Here is a 17,756-nt window from a genome sequence, read left to right as displayed (position 1 = left end):
TCATTCGTTTAATATTATTATTTGGCGGCAGAAAATTTGCAGACTTATTATTTATAGTATTCTTTTTCTGAAATCAAGTTTTTATTCTAACCTTGTCTTTCCCTTTAAGAATATCAACCGAAATAAAACAACAACAACAACTGGGGGTCACCGTCTTCGGCTTCGGGTTACATTCCCGTGATTTTATCTTATTGTTTCTTTGTTTGTTTGTTGTTGTTTTGTCTGCTTTATTTATTTATTTTTTTTTATTTCAGGTCATTTCAAGCAGATAACTTAACATTAATTGACAGCCCTTACTTTTACAATTTGCTTTTGATTTTCATTTTACCTTTGGTCACAATACAAAATTTTATGGAATTCCATTAAACTTTTTTATATTCCCTTCATTCAATTTCAAAATGCATTATACCTCAGAAATACATATAAGCCGCGTCACGACAAAACCAACGTAGTGCGTTTGCGACCAGCATGGATCCAGACCAGCCTGCGCATCCGCGCAGTCTGATCAGGATCCATGCTGTTCGCTTACCAACTCTATTACAAGTAGAGAAACTGATAACGAACAGCATGGATCCTGATCAGACTGCGCGGATGCGCAGGCTGGTCTGGATCCATGCTGGTCGCAAACCCATTATTTTGGTTTTGTCGTGACGCGGCTCATTATTATCTATCGTCTTTCTTTAGAAAGGTTGAACATGTGTTTTTGTAATTGTTATACTAATGGATCATACAAAACAATCATGATGATTCATTATCACGGCACTAATTAACAAACTGAACAAGAAGTAACATGTTGAGCACGTGTAACTCTTTGACTCCAAAAGTGCAATGCTTTCGAGAATTTTTTTTTTTTTTTTTTTTTTTTTTTGTCGTAATGGGTCTTTAATGAGGGAGACTGAAAATTCTATAACAATCGACAATATTTTTAAAAGCAAATTTGCAAAGAATTAATCACAACAGTAAATAAAAGTACACAACTCGTTTCCAATTCTCGAAATCTTTAACTTCAGTTAGTTTAAACATATCTATTAAGCTCTATTGCGAAACAAGTTTATGCAGCTTATATCAATCACTTTCGAGTCCGCTTCTTGGAACCAACCAGTACTGGTGTCATATGAAGAAATAGGTCATGGCCCGAGTAAGGCTCGAACCCACGATCCCTGGGTTGAGAGACAGACACCATTACCATTTATTCCCTTCTTTCAGTTACTCAAAAGAATCAGTTACATGAGAAGCAGAGAGCGGATTTTGATCGTGAATGAAATGAGCAAAATTTACAAAAATAAGGGCAGTTCATTTGAAAACGAAGTCGGTAAACCCCATTTATTTCGATCAAAGTGTTTCGTTATTATATTCTAAGTTCAAGCCAAGATTAAATGATCTCTTTTCAAATGTTTTCAATATGCCTATGTGTTAAACTGAAAACACCGCTTTGGAATTATTAAACTCTTACACTTACTTCACACAATATTTTTAATATACATGAGCTTTTTTTTGTGTGTTTTTTTGTGTGTGTGTGTGTGTTTTTTTAACATTATCATCACTTAGTTTTAATAGTGTAACGAAATTCTAACTACAAAATTGTATGATGCATGGTTAAACAAATTTAGACCATTTCTACCAATACACCGCCTGTCCTAAGCCAATCAGAATGTAGAATGTAGAATAAATACCACATGATAACAAAATGGTTGACAAAAAATCTCAAAAGGGGGCGCATACGGGGCACGCCATCCGCCATGTTTTTTGTCGGGTTACCTTATGTAGAATTGAAATACTATCTTCTTGTAAAAGCCTCGAAACCAGTGTGTGGGTTCCTGTGGGGTAAACGATATTCGGAATATTTCTTTTTGAAGAAAAAAGCATATTTTTAATTAGCACTATTGTTCTGGAAGAAGTGTATTTTACGAAAAAACGATTTTTGAGCACTTGGCCGAACGGCGATTTCTAGCATTTTTAGAAATGCTAATACTTGTACAAATGAGAAAATGTTTACAAAGAAAAAAAACCAAAACAAAAAACGATGACCGTGCGAATGACACAGTTGTAATACTTTAATAGTTCACTCCTTAAAGATCCTGTAACACATTTTTTTCATGGTTTTATTTCATAAATATGATGCTCAAATTAAGATTTGTCAATATTTTAAGTTCCAATCAGCATTATTTATTAAAATATTACCGAATTTAACATTTTATGTAAATAAAGGGAGGTAATTAGAAATTCATTTTCTATAAATTCTCAGTCAAATTTTCCAATAAGAAATGAATGCATATAATTTATTGATTAAATATAATATGCAACAATAATTGCAGTACACACTTTACATATTCTTCGATATTTGAAAAATGTTTTATTTGCATAATTATATACATATATAACTTTTTGCAAGTGTGGTATACACACTGTAAAAATATCAATCACAAAGCGTACAGGATCTTTAACATGTTCAAACAATTAATAATTATACATCGTCCGTTAAACTGAGTATCTTACTTAAGTGCTAAATTCCTAAACATGATTTATATAATACTTTAAAGTTATGTATTTTCGTGTCAAGTTCATTTCAATCATTTCCTGTCAAATGTTTTATACATTACAAAAATACGGGTTGAAAGTATCTCATTTAAGGACCATCCTTTTATAGTGTAAATACTTAAATAAAGTTTGTTTCTAAATTATGTTTATAATTTTATAAATATATTACAAAATATAAATATGCCAAAGATAAAAGTCACTCGCAAGTTTTATTAAGTGAGCACATATTAAGACAGCGTCCGCTTAGTAAACGCTGCGAGAATTGGTTTGGACATTACTCGAAACACAATCGTGTTTTCACATACATATATATGACATCAGAACTAGTTCGCGGAAGAGAACGGATTCGATTTGTTTGTTGTTTTTTTATGTTTTTTTTTTCTATATTGTAAATCATGTAACTTTAAATGACATTTCCACATGTTTGTTATAAAGATGTTCCTATGTGTGTACAAGGTATGAAATAAACTCTGTTCTGTTGTGTTCTTAACTCCTGAAACTTAAGGAGATAGTTAAAGGAGCTTCACTGAAGTCCAAAAGCTTAAAATAAATAAAAAATTTAATTCGTGCATTGATTTACAGTTGTGAAAATATACCAGAGATTATAGAAAAAATACTCATAATTATTTGAAAATCAATGTTTTCGTGATTCAAAGCCCAATTTGAGTTAAATGCGTTGTAACGTTTTTCAATTTTTGGTCATTTTGCGCTATAAAAATAAATAAACAGAATAAACGAACTGACCCAATGACCTGAAAAGGTACAGGTAAAATATTAGTCTAGACCTTCAACAAATGGTATACAAAGCTTGAAAAAATATTTCCAGTCCCTTCATGTAAAAACAAAACAAAAAACCCTCAGTGGTGTCCCTTTAATTAAAGTTTTAAACTACAGAAAAAATCAGAGATTAACATACCCTCTCCAATTCTGGGCCTCTGTTACGGTTACCAAAACAACGAACAAAGCTAACCAAATTACTCCAAACGTTTTATATATCATTTTACATTAATATGACATATGGTCCTTCTTCAAATGTCTTTCTTCGAGTCAACTATTCTTGTTTATAAGTACTCCCACAAGACCAGGAAGTTTTAGTCATCTTAGTCTTTAAAAAAAGCTGTAATTATATACGCATTTACCAGATCGATATTATAGGTTATTTTTCAAAAGAAAATTGCTGTACATAATATCATTAATCTGAAAGAAATTTTGGCAGACGTTTATAATAACTTAAATTTCAACTCAAATAAATAGCTATTAAAGGAGCTCTGAGGTCCAAAGGGGTAAGAAGTTACTAATAACAATTAAATTAGAAATCCTTGCATAGATCACTTGGCACTCTTAAAAACAGGAAAACATCTAAATTTTATTAAAGAAATACACTATATATCAAGATGAAAATTTACTTTTATCGTGTGCAACTCTAAGCTCAAATTGAAGGGAATAAAGCGTTTGAAAGCTTTTCAAAGATGCCTCAATTCCTGAAGCTTCCCCTGGTTGTTTGGCGTGCCAAGTATTAAAGCACCAGCACACGGGACCTCGACCTAAAGTCTCATCTGTACTTCATAGTAGCTTTAGTTTGCCAGCCCGAGGATCGAACTTACAATGTCGAGATAACAAGTCTTGCGCTTTAACCGATTAAGCTTTGCGGGCTTGCATATTTTGTTAACTGTGGATGCGTCTTGTAAGTATAAAATTTCGGCGGGAGAAGTGTCGTTTTCTGTAATTATGCATGTATCATATCAAGTTGTTTATGATATGAAAATTGTTATAAAAACCAAAATAGTATTATGTTAATATAGCATGTACATGTATCTACTTTCACTAACTTACAATACCTGTTTTGTATGCCCATGCGTGCACAATACCCATAACAAATATTCAAATTACAGTATCTAGTGTTTGAAAGTATTCGTTGTCCAATAGGATACATGTAAAAGCATTTCAAATGAAAAGTTACATATTTACATTAGTTTATAGGCTTATAACTTTTTTTATCGGTGTAGTAAATCGACTGTTTACATGGTTTGTAAAAGTAATTTCAAACACTAAATTGGTTAGTGTTCATTTAATGAATGAATGAATGAATGAATGAATGAATGAATGAATGAATGAATGAATGAATGAATGAATGAATGAATGAATGAATGAATGAATGAATGAATGAATGAACGAACGAACGAACGAACGAACAAACGAACGAACAAATGAAATAAAATGTTGCAGGCTCGGTTTGATTGAGACTATGTATGGACGGGACTGGAAAGTTCAAGCTACCGTCCACGCCCCATCCCCATATAGCACCGCTTAAGTAGGATTCAACAATTTAACATGAAATGATAAAATATTTAATTGAAAACATCCACCGATGTGTTCATACGACGGTTTCGTGGATCCTTCAATGTGACACGTAAGTGCTATTCCGTGAAAAACCGCGAAAGGTCCGAAGTAAAAAAAAACCCCCCTTACGTATGCCCTAAAATAAACGAGAAACAAATGGGCGAAACTAATTAAAGACAGATATATCTACATTTTAAAACAATTTACATGGCATATCACAACAAAAGAAACATGTATAAAAATAAATTAAGAATAACAGCAGAAAACACTAAATCAAATACCTTAATCAAAACCTATAATAGAATAATTGAGATAATCATCAAAACAGTATAATAAGGTCAAGTAAGGTCAAGTACGGGTCACCGATTGAATATAAACTCCAAGTAGTCTAGATCGAACTGGCATAATTGTAGCCGCGTCACGACAAAACCAACGTAATGCGTTTGCGATCAGCATTGATCCAGACCAGCCTGCGTATCCGCGCGGTCAGATCAGGATCCATGCTGTTCGCTTGCAAACCCTATAACAAGTAGAGAGATTGATAGCGAACAGCATGGATCCTGATCAGACTGCGCGGATGCGTAAGCTTGTCTGGATCCATGCTGGTCGCAAACGCATTACGTTGATTTTGTCGTGACGCGGCTCATTTATGTACATTTTTCAGATCTTAGATCAGATATATGATCAATAGATTATTCAAATATTTGCTACAAATATGTGGTATAAAGTCATTAGACCCTGACACTTTTTTTATCTGTTTTGTATCTGAAACGCGACATTTATTATTTTTATTTTATGTTGAAACTTAAAACATATTATAGCAAGGTTTCCTATCTAATTTATTTCAACCCTATAATTTTCTACTTTCAGTTGTTAATTGACACGTTTGTCTGATTATTTCTTTATTTTTTACATTCATTATCAATAAAATATTTTTATGATATATTTCGAAAATGAAATTTACCGCCAAATCTACAGTAATGAATTTTTTTTATATATTTTTTTTTAAAGACTTTTACAAGCATTGTATGCTAAATGCCATATTTAGACACATCGCATGCGCAACAAAGATACCCCGAATGACGTCACGCGCACGTGCGGCGGTCATGTTGATAGGCAGTTTTCGGGGTATGGGACAATATTAAAATGCTTTAATCTTTTCTTTCATAAAAGGTGTCATAGACACTTTACATTATAATGAATAGGATGTATAAAAATGTATTATTTATAGATGTAAATTGTTTCAAGTTACATAAGGAAATAACTGTAATAGTATACGATGTTAGAATGGGATCCGGTCCGAAAATCACGATGTGGTCATGTAATGTGATGTGATGTGATGTAATGTAATGTGATACGATGCGGTGCGAAACGAGTATCGAAACACAAAATACGTTATTATTATGTTTCTCAATTATCTAATATTAGTATATAATTAATTTAAATAAGGCGGTGCCGGGGAGCGTGGGCGACAGCTGGCAATAACCGTTGTGATATACAAGCATACTCATTTTGCCAAACCTGCAACATTTTCAAACATCAAAAACTTCTTATGTACATGTTTGTAATTTTAACCCAGAAAAATACCGTAACAAACACCTTATTACGGAAATATGACCCAAGGATGCTAAAAAAACCAACAACAACTAAGATTATGTTTCGGACATTAATTTCCTCCGAGTTAGTCGTAATATTATTACGCCTTCTTTAAAATATAACGATAACGATGAATATGCTTTACTCATCAGATGCAAAGTCACGAACAGTTTTTATTTAAACGAAAAGTGAATTATTCATTAATTTTGTAAAATAAAATTTGTAAAATATATATAACTTAAGTTTCTCTCCTTTCCAAGCGGAACGCTCTTAAATAACAAAATCATTTTGCATAAGTAAAAACAAATTATTACGGATGGCTAATTACAAAGTATAACTTTCGTAGCATCTTTTTAGCCTCTCCTTACATCTGTTTAAGCGCGCGTGATTTATGTACTGAAAAATATTTTGTGATGTTTATAGATATATATTTTTGGTATTTATTCAGGAATAAATACTTGCAACGTGTTTCATAATACGGTTCAATACGGATAAAGTTTCAACATATTGTTGGTAAAATTCTCATTTTCGGATAAAGAAAAAATATCAAAGCGACGAGCAAAGTGAGGATAGACCGTGAAAGTTAAAATCGGTCTGTAAAATATTTACCGCCCAGTTTTGATCGATTTTAAATCAATAATGTATCAAAACAGGGTCGAGATTTTCAATAAAGAAGAAATTGTACCCACATTTGGCAGGTTAAAATTATCAATACTTACCGAATACACTTTGATACATATACACGTGGAAGAAAACAATTTGATTTGAGTTAATATACAGAAATGATCTGTTTTCTTAATGTCAAAAAATAAAATTTAAAGTTGCGTGAAAAATAATAAATTTTGAAGACAACAACATAAAGCAAGGAGGTAAATGTGGATGAAAAACAAATAAAGGGACCGGAACATGTTCTAAACCTGTAGCCAGAAATAGTGTTGTTTTACGTGAATAATCAAAACAATGACAATAAACTAAATTACGTTTGCATATATCATAGAGAAACGTCTGGTGCTAAATGACGTCATTAACGGTACGTAACGAATTGATCATCAAATTTTACTAGAACATTCATGGACTGAAATAGCCAGATATTCTAGCGAATTCGCGGGTCCGTTGAAAATGGATAAAATGAAAGATTTTCAAGAATTTTTGTAAAACATGACCAATAAAAGTAAAATATTTTATTTCAGATTATGAATCGAATAAACGTGTTTTACATTAATTCACTATCACTTTTACCACAAAGATAACATCGGAGTTAGAATAATAAAAAAAATATATCATAAAAAAAACTCACCCTCTCCAATTTTGTGCGTTCCCCACCGTTATTAACAAACAGACCACTAAAACACTGAAATTTATTCCAAAACTGTTCCAAATCATTTTGCCTTCTCTACACTTCCGCCCTCTAATGCTTTTCTTTTTGCGATCTAGATACTTATATACCTATCTAGACAAGGAAGTTTTGTCACAGGATTCGACTTTGAAAGGAATGGGGGAATCTAATGAAAAATAAACTAGAAATATGCACATGTTCATGCATAGAACACGGATACCCTCCCTCGCTAAATGACATGCTTTACCTCCAAGTAGAACTTGACCTTGGTGTTGCGCAGGCTTTGGTGAAGACATTTGCAAAATTTTGACCATCCATCAAAAATTATGATGAGAATAAATTATAAGCAAAATAAGCCAAGAAGGACAATTTAAACTGGTAAAGCCAAAGTAATATATGTACAGGTAGCAATGTTGATATCTGAAAATCCCTAACACTTTTTAGACTTTCTTCACAATGATATGGAACTTGAACACTGGAAATATAATTGAGTTGACAGACAGAATACATATGATTATCATGTAAATGAGTAGTTATTGAATCCGAAATTTTATATATGTATATAATTATGCTTCCAAAACAATTTTCAAACATCGAAGACTATGTAAAATATGTACTGCAAATATTTGTCAACATTATATGTAATCATTAAAATAAATGCATTCATTTCTTATTGAAAAAAATTGACTTAGACTTTATAGAAAATAAATGTCTAATTACCTCCCTTTATTTACATGAAATGCTAAATTCGGTAAAATCTTTATAAATAATGCTTTTTTTGGAACTTACAATATTGATAAATCTTAATATGGGCATCATATTTATGATATAAAACCTTAAAAAAATTGTGTTACATGATCTTTTATGTAATGAGTCAGGGCAACAAAACGTGTAAATGATACAACATGGCTCAGCTCAAGGCTTCAAAATATAAATGAACGCTTTTCTATGTTAGCAAACTGTTTAAATAATCTCCGGTCTACTTTAAAAAAAGAAACTTGGAATTCTGAACAGCTTCATATCTAAACTGAATGTCTTTTTAGTACATTTTTTATGTTTCTTTAAGTATATCATAAATGTACTTATTATTTTATATATATAAAAAAACGTTATTGAAAAACTCTTGCCATATGTTAGTAAATAGTTGAACCAAAAAAAGCAATCTGGACACAACACTTGAAACATCAACTTGGATATAAAGTGTGTTTTGTGTAATTTTAATTCAAGATGGACAAGTACAAAATTGACGCATGCATAAATTCGAGTGTATACTAATACATTTTTTTTTAGAAATTCTTCGACTAACGCGAAATTTTGAGTAAAGCGATTTTGACTTAATGAGAGTCAACTATATTTTAAAAATATTTTCGATGTAATTTTAGCATATTGATCATGTCAATGTTTTACTTTACAAAAAATATATACAAAGATGGTTTGATCTACCAAGCGAGGATAATGAGACTATATAAAGATTTGCTCGTACTTCCTTGTTCTAATTTTCAGGTATAAATTTCGCTTAGATTCTCTACTGTTCAGCACCACTAGGTTTACATTAAAGTTTCAATTCATTATTTAGAGATACAATGAAATTGAAAACTTTGATGAGGCCAATTTTGAGATATGTACAATTTTTCACAGATAAAGTCCCCCTTTCTTTTCTGACAGGTCAGATCTAGGTTTTATAGACCTGATATATTTGCCTTCTTTTTAAAGAACAATTCGGCTTTATTTTTTATTTAGATTGATTTTCGTAAAATAATAATGATCGGTAAAACAAAATATATATTTTTTTGAATATGCATCCGTTTACAAACATATACCTTTATTGAAATAGTAAATAGTAATAGCACATGCTAGCGACATATGAATATAACTATGTGACTTTTGCATACCAGGTTTGATTATGGTTTACACTATTATTTCTTACAATGATTTCCCATTTAAAATTAATGGTTGTGTCCAAACTGAAAGACGGACGAGTCAATTTAAGAAATTTAGCGTGGTCAAGGTTAAAGTTAGTGTAACGGAACAAATATAACTGACAAATTTAAGGAGCTCTACAGAGATCAAAAAGCTTAAAAAATACAAAATTTTAAATAGGCCAAGTAAAGACACTTAAAATGGAAAACTCTGCAAAGGATGATAGAGAAATATACTCTCAATAGATAAAAACCCGATAACTTGTGCAATTCTTTGTCCGATTTGAGTGAAAAATGTTGCAACGCTTTTCATTTTGGGTCATGTTGCTAAATAAAAATGATTATTGTGGGGAAAAAATGGGGTAAGGGAATGATCTGAATATTTGCACACACGTTATTTTTCAGACCTATTTTAAATGGTACACAAATATCGGATTTTGTTCTGGTCCCGCCATTTCATGAAACTTCAATAGAGTCCCTTTTGCTATACTCGCGATGAAGAAGTACCTTGGGATTTTGAATTAGGGGGTGCGTACTTTCTTAAAATAAATGGTTATAAATACATTTATATTAATGTTTGCCTTAGAGCCAGGTTTCATATACATGTATATATCTTTTACAAAGAACATTTTTTGTAAGGGACTACATGTGCAAGTTGAGTGTGAACATGCCAACACGGATTTGGCTTGGACTTGTAGAATGATGTTCGCACGATCACCACTCATCTAACTTCCCCATCTGTTACTCATATCAAAAATCACCATCAACTATTTAATTTTATTCTATGCACGGAAATACGTGTATTTTTTTAAGTGAAACTTGTTGGTAAAATAACCTCAAATATTATAATGAATGCAAACACTTAAAGGCATATAGTGGCTCAGAAACGGATATGATTTGGTAAACGTGAGTTTTATAACTTTTGAATAATGGTTTTAAGATTTAGGCTGATTACTACCTTGAGAAAACATCACTAAATGTGAAATTATTTGTCATAAAAGTAGCAATTTGTAAACGAAGTAGTATTTGACTTCTATATAAAATGTTTAAAGGCCCATTGAGCCCCCTAAATGCTATAGTTTTTATTTCTCAAAAGCTTCATTTTTTGGTGGTCTGATACAGTTTAGATAAAATTTTACTTCTTTTGCTATTTTACTATTGATATAGTAATTTAATATTGTGTATGGAAGTCAACAAACTTCTTTATTTACATTTTACTCCCTTTGCCCTTTGCCACACATTACAGCACGTTCATCTCGGTTAACATCTAACATGATTTAAGTCTATCATTATAACACTATTAAACATATGTTTGAACTTTCGAAAGAATTTAAATTTTGTTGATTTCTAAGGCATAGTGTGCCTTTAAATGAATATATTTGTAAATTGAGCTTCTAGAATACACTAAAAAATTAGCACACGGAATTGTTGATATCTTACTTTCAGTTTTTTGTGGTTTTGAGGCAAGAGATTATTAATTTCCGTTAATTATTCATGTTGACGTGCGAGATAAACAGTATCAAATGCAAAAGGGAAAATAACAATGCACTTCATTAAAGAAGGAAATGAGCTGTGGTTTTATATTGTCACCCCCCCCCCCCTTCTCCGGCGATTTACCGGGGTTTTGATGGTGAAATTTTCATTGATCTGTTCTTCTCTGCTCAGGAAGCGTTGGGAGAAGGGTAGAGTTGGGAGAAGGATTGTGTTGGAATAAGGGTCGCTTTGGGAGAAAGGTAACGTTTGGAGAAGGGTAACGTTGGGAGAGGGTTGCATTGGAAGAAGGAAAGCGTCGGAAGAAGGGTAGCGTTGGAAGAATGGTAGCGTTGGGAGAAGGGTAACGTTGGGAGAGGGAAGCGTCGGAAGAAAGGTAGCGTTTGAAGAAGGGGTAGCGTTGTTAGAAGGGAAGAGTCGGAAGAAGGGAAGCGTTGGAAGAAGGGGTAGCGTTTGAAGAAGGGGTAGCGTTGTTAGAGGGAAGGGTCGGAAGAAGGGAAGCGTTGGAAGAAGGGGTAGCGTTTGAAGAAGGGGTAGCGTTGTTAGAAGGGAAGCGTTGCTAGAAGGGAAGCGTTTGAAGAAGGGAAGCGTTGGAAGAAGGCTAGCGTTCAGAGAAGGGTAGCGTTTGGAGTGGGTGGCGTTTGGAGAAGGGTAGCATTCTGAGAAGGGTTAAAGGTTAAATGCCAACTAACCGATACATAAATGACATGCTGTTGTTTTAATTCGACAGATATGAATACATGTTTGAATAAAACACTTGAAAAATTGAAACCCTCTTCCGCATTCAAACTACCAAAATTATGGTTGCCGAATACTTCATTATTATCTCTTGCACGGTTCAGTATAAATGTGGTATTTGTTAACCGTCCAAATATAGACATAAATATTGCAACATTTATTATGTACTATAAATGTGCAAATCATATCTTTAGATTTTGCTTTTAAGAACATGCAATAAATAATGTTTATTGGCCGCATTTTATATTTTGGTGGTTAAAAAGATGTATATATATGTATATATCTTAATAAAAGTTAAGCACAATTATTCTTAAATTTCTATAGTATGAATTTTATTAAAGGCCAATTAAGCCTCAGAAAAGAAACATTTTTTTTTCTTCTTTAAAAAGGTCATACATTCCGATTTCAACAAGCTTACTATCCTATAATTAGCTTGTTTACAGTATTTTACTTTGAAATACATTCTCAAAATGTTCATGAAATTAGCATGAATCTAGAGGCATGCTGCTTTAAATGTAGTAAAATGGATCTGTTATATTGTAAATAATCGATCTCGTTTGAAAATCGGGTACAATGTGAAATTGCCGTTGAGCAATAAAATACCTTTAACATATTTGTCATATAAATGAACTATCTTTGCTTCTATCACTGTGTAGACAATTGGTATAAAGATATTGAATGAGTATTTTTGTATGGAAATCAAAATACTACTTTGTTTACATTTTGCTACCTTTATGGCACATTACTGCAATTTCAGTGCTATTTTCTAATATTGTAACACATCTAACATGCTCTAAATCGATTATTTAAACATTTTAAATACGTGTTAAAATACGGTATGACAGTATATGTGACTTGCTTGAAATATATCTGATTTTACATTGTTTTTAAGAAGTTAAAGTCAAAATTGTTTCTAACATTTAGTTATAATGTAAAGCAAAAATTAATACAAAAAAAATGAATGAGAATACAAGACTGCATCATTTGTTATATAAAATTAAAGAGAAATAACGTAAATTAAGATAGAAAGAAATGAAGTAAGAAACTTTCAGCAAAATAGAAAAGAAGAAGAAATAAATTAAATGTGGATCATTCGGATAGTTCGGCGATTTAGATGGGAAGTATTTATTGATTTGAGGTGATGTGAATATGCTTAAGAGAATCTCCTGCTTTCTCGGATGATTTTCTAATGTTGTAACACATCTAACATGCTCTAAACCGATTATTTAAACATTTTAAATACGTGTTTGACATTTCTAAAGCAGAGGTACAGTGCATATGACCGTAGAAAATATTTCATGATCAATCACAACGAAAGTGACCTGCGCCGTCCGGGAATCGAACCAGGATCGCCCGATTCACGTTGAGCTAACCGTACGGCCTTTGGATGTTTTTAGCCATTGCCATGCACTTTAAACTTTATCGTTGGCATACTGTGTTTTGATTGGCTTATAGTAATTTTCATAATAAAGCTCTTTTAGCATCGCCTTCTTGATCTTGCTGCTGAGCAATAACACTAAAGAATACAATCTATTAGTTCATACTCCGCCTTCCTGATAAGTTCCCGCTCGGAAGTGTAGTGAAATTTGGATAATACGAGTATAATTATGCCGCGGCTTCCCGGACTGCCAGGCCATAATTCCTGCCAAATATCTTAAGTTATCATGCAAATTTAAATAAAGGATTATTTAAAAATTGGTTGCTATTATTTATTGAGTAAACTTTCAGAAAGGGGCATAACTCGACGAGAATTTCTATCATTTCGCATAAGCAACAGTTACTATAGAATAAAATGTTTCACATGGAATTGCAGCTAATTTTGCACCATGACAGAAATAAAAATAAATACTCAAACTAAAAATCAAACGAGGAACCTTGCTAGATACATGTAGTTTTGAGATATATGCTCTTGAAAGAAAGAAGAACTGCATTTCAGGGGCAAGTAATTCGCTCTTATTAAGCAAATTCTTAAAATAAAATTCTACTCTAGTTTAAATTGCGCTTCATTGTAAAAGAAATTGCATTCCTCCCCGAAGAAAACGTCTTTATTAAATAATATGCATACATTTTTTATTTTATTCTTTATTGTAAACAGTAAGTACAGTAAGTAATAAAATACTACATACAAGGAAGTATTTACTTTAACCAGTTGTATTTACCTTTCTCATGCTTTTATATTCTCATTGGAGCAATTAATGACGGGGATTTCTTTTTCAAATGAAACAACATTATATACTGATGTCTTGATTACCACTTCAACCAGTAGTACATTATGTACCGACTCCAACAAATATTTGACAGCTTAACGCGACTCATCTGGGTTTTTTTTTTTACATGACGGTACTTGAAATAATTTTTCGAAATAAATATTCCATTTGATGTAAGCCTAGACCAAAAACTTGTGTGCAAAATTTCAAATCATTTACTCACTCCGTTTTTGTTTTGTTTTTTGTTGTTGTTTTTTTTAGAATAATGGTGAAAATGGTGAAATTCAATGGTGAAAAAGGACCCAAAATTTAAAAGCATTTCAACGCATTTCACTCAAATCGGACTAAGAAAAGCATAAGAATACGATTTTTAATTATTTCTAAGTAAAATTCTTAATTATCATTTGCACGTCTTTCTGTTAGGGACACCACTGAGTTTTTTAACATGATGGGACTGAAAATATTTTTCCAGATAAATGAACCATTTGATGTAGGTTTAGAACAGTAATCTTTGTGCAAAATTTCAGATCATTCGCGCACTTCGTTTTTTCCAGAAACATTATTCAAATTGTAATTTTTTTTTGTTTGTTTCATTTTAAGCCTTTTCCCAACAGTATTTTAGTCATATAGGCGGAAATTGTAAATAAATGACCCAAAATTACAAGCGTTTAAACGCTTTTAACTCAAATCGGGCTAAGAATAGCACAAAAATACGATTTTCAATTATTTCTGAGTAAAATTCTTAATTGTCATTTGCATGTCATTCTGTTTAAAGGACCCCAGCTCATTTATGTAACAAATTCAAATGTTATGTTTAGCCTTTTAACCTCAGTGTAGTCCCTTTAAGAACCCCAGCTCATTTATGTAAGAAATCCGAATGTTGTGTACATGTAATTATCTCTTTGTCCTCAGTACAGTTCCTTTAAGAAACTATTTTGTCAAAATACTCGCAAATAGGGTGATATTTAGGCGAGAGACTGACATGGCATATACTTTACGTTTTGGTTTAGTTATACTGTCCCTTTAAGGCCCATAACGCAATCCTTAAAGGCACATAATGCCCCCCCCCCCCCTTTAAAGGCCCATAATGCCTCAAATTACTTATAATTTCATTTCTCAAAAGCTTTTTAATTTTAATGTACTTTTATAGTATCCAAAAAGTTCTCACATGCCATCTTTTTCATCCGTTGCTTTTTTGGGTATAAGTGAATTAGTATTTTGTATGGAAGTCAAAATATTGCTTTGTTTAAATTTGTTACTTTTATGATTTATCAGTACTTTCTTCACGTAACATGCATCTAAAGCCACTATTTAAACATTATAAGAATGTTTGCCCAATCTAAAGAAGTAAAAATCATTTTGTTTCTGAGGCATAATGTGCTTTGAAGACGAATTGATATTTTAAAACATACTGGCTGCATTTGAAGTCTTACAAACTAATGAATTTTGTTTTCATAACTGAGAAAGAGAAACTTACGTTACTTCCCTAAATCAACATGAAAATACATAATCAAAACTGTCCCTACTTAAAAAATGATTAAGTATGTGTCAATAAGATTAGTAAAGTAGTTCCCATTCGGTGCACAGTTTACGTGAAAATTGATGATGTGTTAAATAAGCAATGAAGCAAATGAAAAATAACTCTTTTCAACAGTTAAATCTTCTTATTTTAGATTTAGATAAATAGAATATTATACTCCTGTAGATTCAATACTAAATTTATTGAACTTATTGAATAAAACAATATTATGCTCGCCAGAGACTCGCTTAATATGATTTTATTCAACTCGTTTAATAAATTTAGTATTAAACCTATATTCATTCAATATCCTCAATTTATCACATACCCGTACGCTGTTGCGACTCCTTAAATCACGGCCGTGCATGTGTTTTGATGTGACGTCATTTACATTATACAAAAATAGCGTAAAGACGCGCTACACTACTTGCACGTCGATCAGTCTTTATTTTGGATATGTGATAAATAGAATAACTATTATATTCGTGTAATTTTATAACTAAATTTACTGAACTCGTTTAATAAAAAAAAAATTGCCCGCCAGAGGCTCGCATAACAATTTTATTCAACTCGTTCAATAAATTCAGTATTGAACCTACAATCTCTATATGTATAAAAAATTTGTATAAAATATGATTGTATCGGAACAATATATTAATCATTAACCGATCAAATAAAAAAAGTCAATTAAGCAGACTAATGCTGTATCATTTAATATACTGCGTCAACTTAGTGAGTGCAGTAACAGGTTAAGTCCTATTAAATTATATAAGAAGTTAACCAGTTACTGCAATAAGGTGACGAAATATGCTATACAAATCTAATATTATAAAAAATGTGTATAACTGACGATGATTTTTAAGTGCATTCATACAAGTAAAAAACCGCAGTGTAAAGCAAGTACAATGATCGTAGTCAAAATCGTGACTTTTCAATTAGTGCATATATTGATTATAGTCAAAAACGTGACTATCCAATTAGCAACTTTTTTCAATGGTGGAGTGGGAGATTTTTTAAAAAAGAGGGAGATTTTAGAATTTGCTATAAACAAAGAAGGAAGTTCTGACAACAAAAACACAAACATAGGGAGATTTCTTTAAGTTGTTAAAATAACCCTTATTTCAAGAAAAATCTTTGAAAATATGGCTGCAGAAAGTGAAAGTCTCCCGCTAAAAGTGGGTGAGTTCACACGTATGAATTAGAGCATCATATAAATGTACGTGCATTAAAAAGAGTTATTTACTTAAGTATTAAATTCCTAAAACATGTTTTATATCATGATACAATGACTTCAAAGTAGGGGAATTTCGTGTAAAGCCTGACATCAAATTTGAATCATTTTATGTCAAATCTGATCACGCCAAAATAGATACTAGTACATAATAAGTAAATACATAGTAACTACATAGTAACTACATAATAAGTAAACTAATAGCGTCTTTTCTGAATCTAATGTATACTATCTTATGGTCAATCTCTTTATAGTGTAGAACTGTAGATTTTGATTCAGATTATCTTAAGTCTTTATTACGATTGTGTTTAAACCAATATCAAATAATAAACTAGTTATCATACAAAAAAAATGTCAAAATTTTAACTTACTCTCAGTCAAGTTCATCTCATAGATATTGGTCGTTTTTGTTTTCTTCTTTTTTTGTTGTTTTTTCAGGCATTTACTTCTTTTTTTATTTTCAAGAAAGAGTTGAATAACATACTAAAGATTGAACATACCCTCTCCAATCCTGACCCTCTGTCACAGCTAATAAAACCATGAACAAAACGAACAATATCTCTCCAACCTTATTATATTTCATCTTGATCTCAACAATTTAACAGTCCTTTTTTTAAAGGTCTTTCGTAGCTTAAACTACACTACTTTTATTTTCCGTACAAGTACCACACCAGACCCGGAAGTTTTGGTCTTTTATAAAATATTTATTTCTATTTTAACAACTACCTAATAAATCGATATTATTGGTTTAATAACAAAAGATAAATAACAAGATCTATATATAATGGTTTTAATAAAAGAAATGTTGCAAAGTTTTATCATAACTTAAATTTCATAATTG

The 17,756-nt window shown here is 31.6% G+C and overlaps 1 protein-coding gene across 3 annotated transcripts in view; it reads right to left on the bottom strand.

The window, feature by feature from the left end:
- Positions 1-17,513, bottom strand: part of LOC132751968 (uncharacterized) — a 53,663-nt gene extending 36,150 nt beyond the window's left edge. Inside the window, exon 1 of one of the 3 annotated variants that reach the window (XM_060742197.1) lies at positions 17,416-17,513. In XM_060742197.1, coding sequence (XP_060598180.1) covers positions 17,416-17,498 — 83 coding nt within the window. In that variant the 5' untranslated portion in view covers positions 17,499-17,513. Of the gene's footprint in view, positions 1-3,454; positions 3,573-7,771; positions 7,921-17,415 lie in introns of those variants that run through there. The other 2 variants (XM_060742195.1, XM_060742196.1) reach the window with 2 other exon arrangements.
- Positions 17,514-17,756: the final 243 nt, after the last annotated feature.

Source organism: Ruditapes philippinarum, unplaced genomic scaffold, assembly GCF_026571515.1.
Source record: "Ruditapes philippinarum isolate M1 unplaced genomic scaffold, ASM2657151v2 ctg1029_1_1_1_1, whole genome shotgun sequence".
In the NCBI taxonomy this organism is placed as follows: Eukaryota; Metazoa; Mollusca; class Bivalvia; order Venerida; family Veneridae; genus Ruditapes; species Ruditapes philippinarum.
Note: the sequence above shows the minus strand (reverse complement) of the source record. Positions and strands in the feature narration are given on the sequence as shown.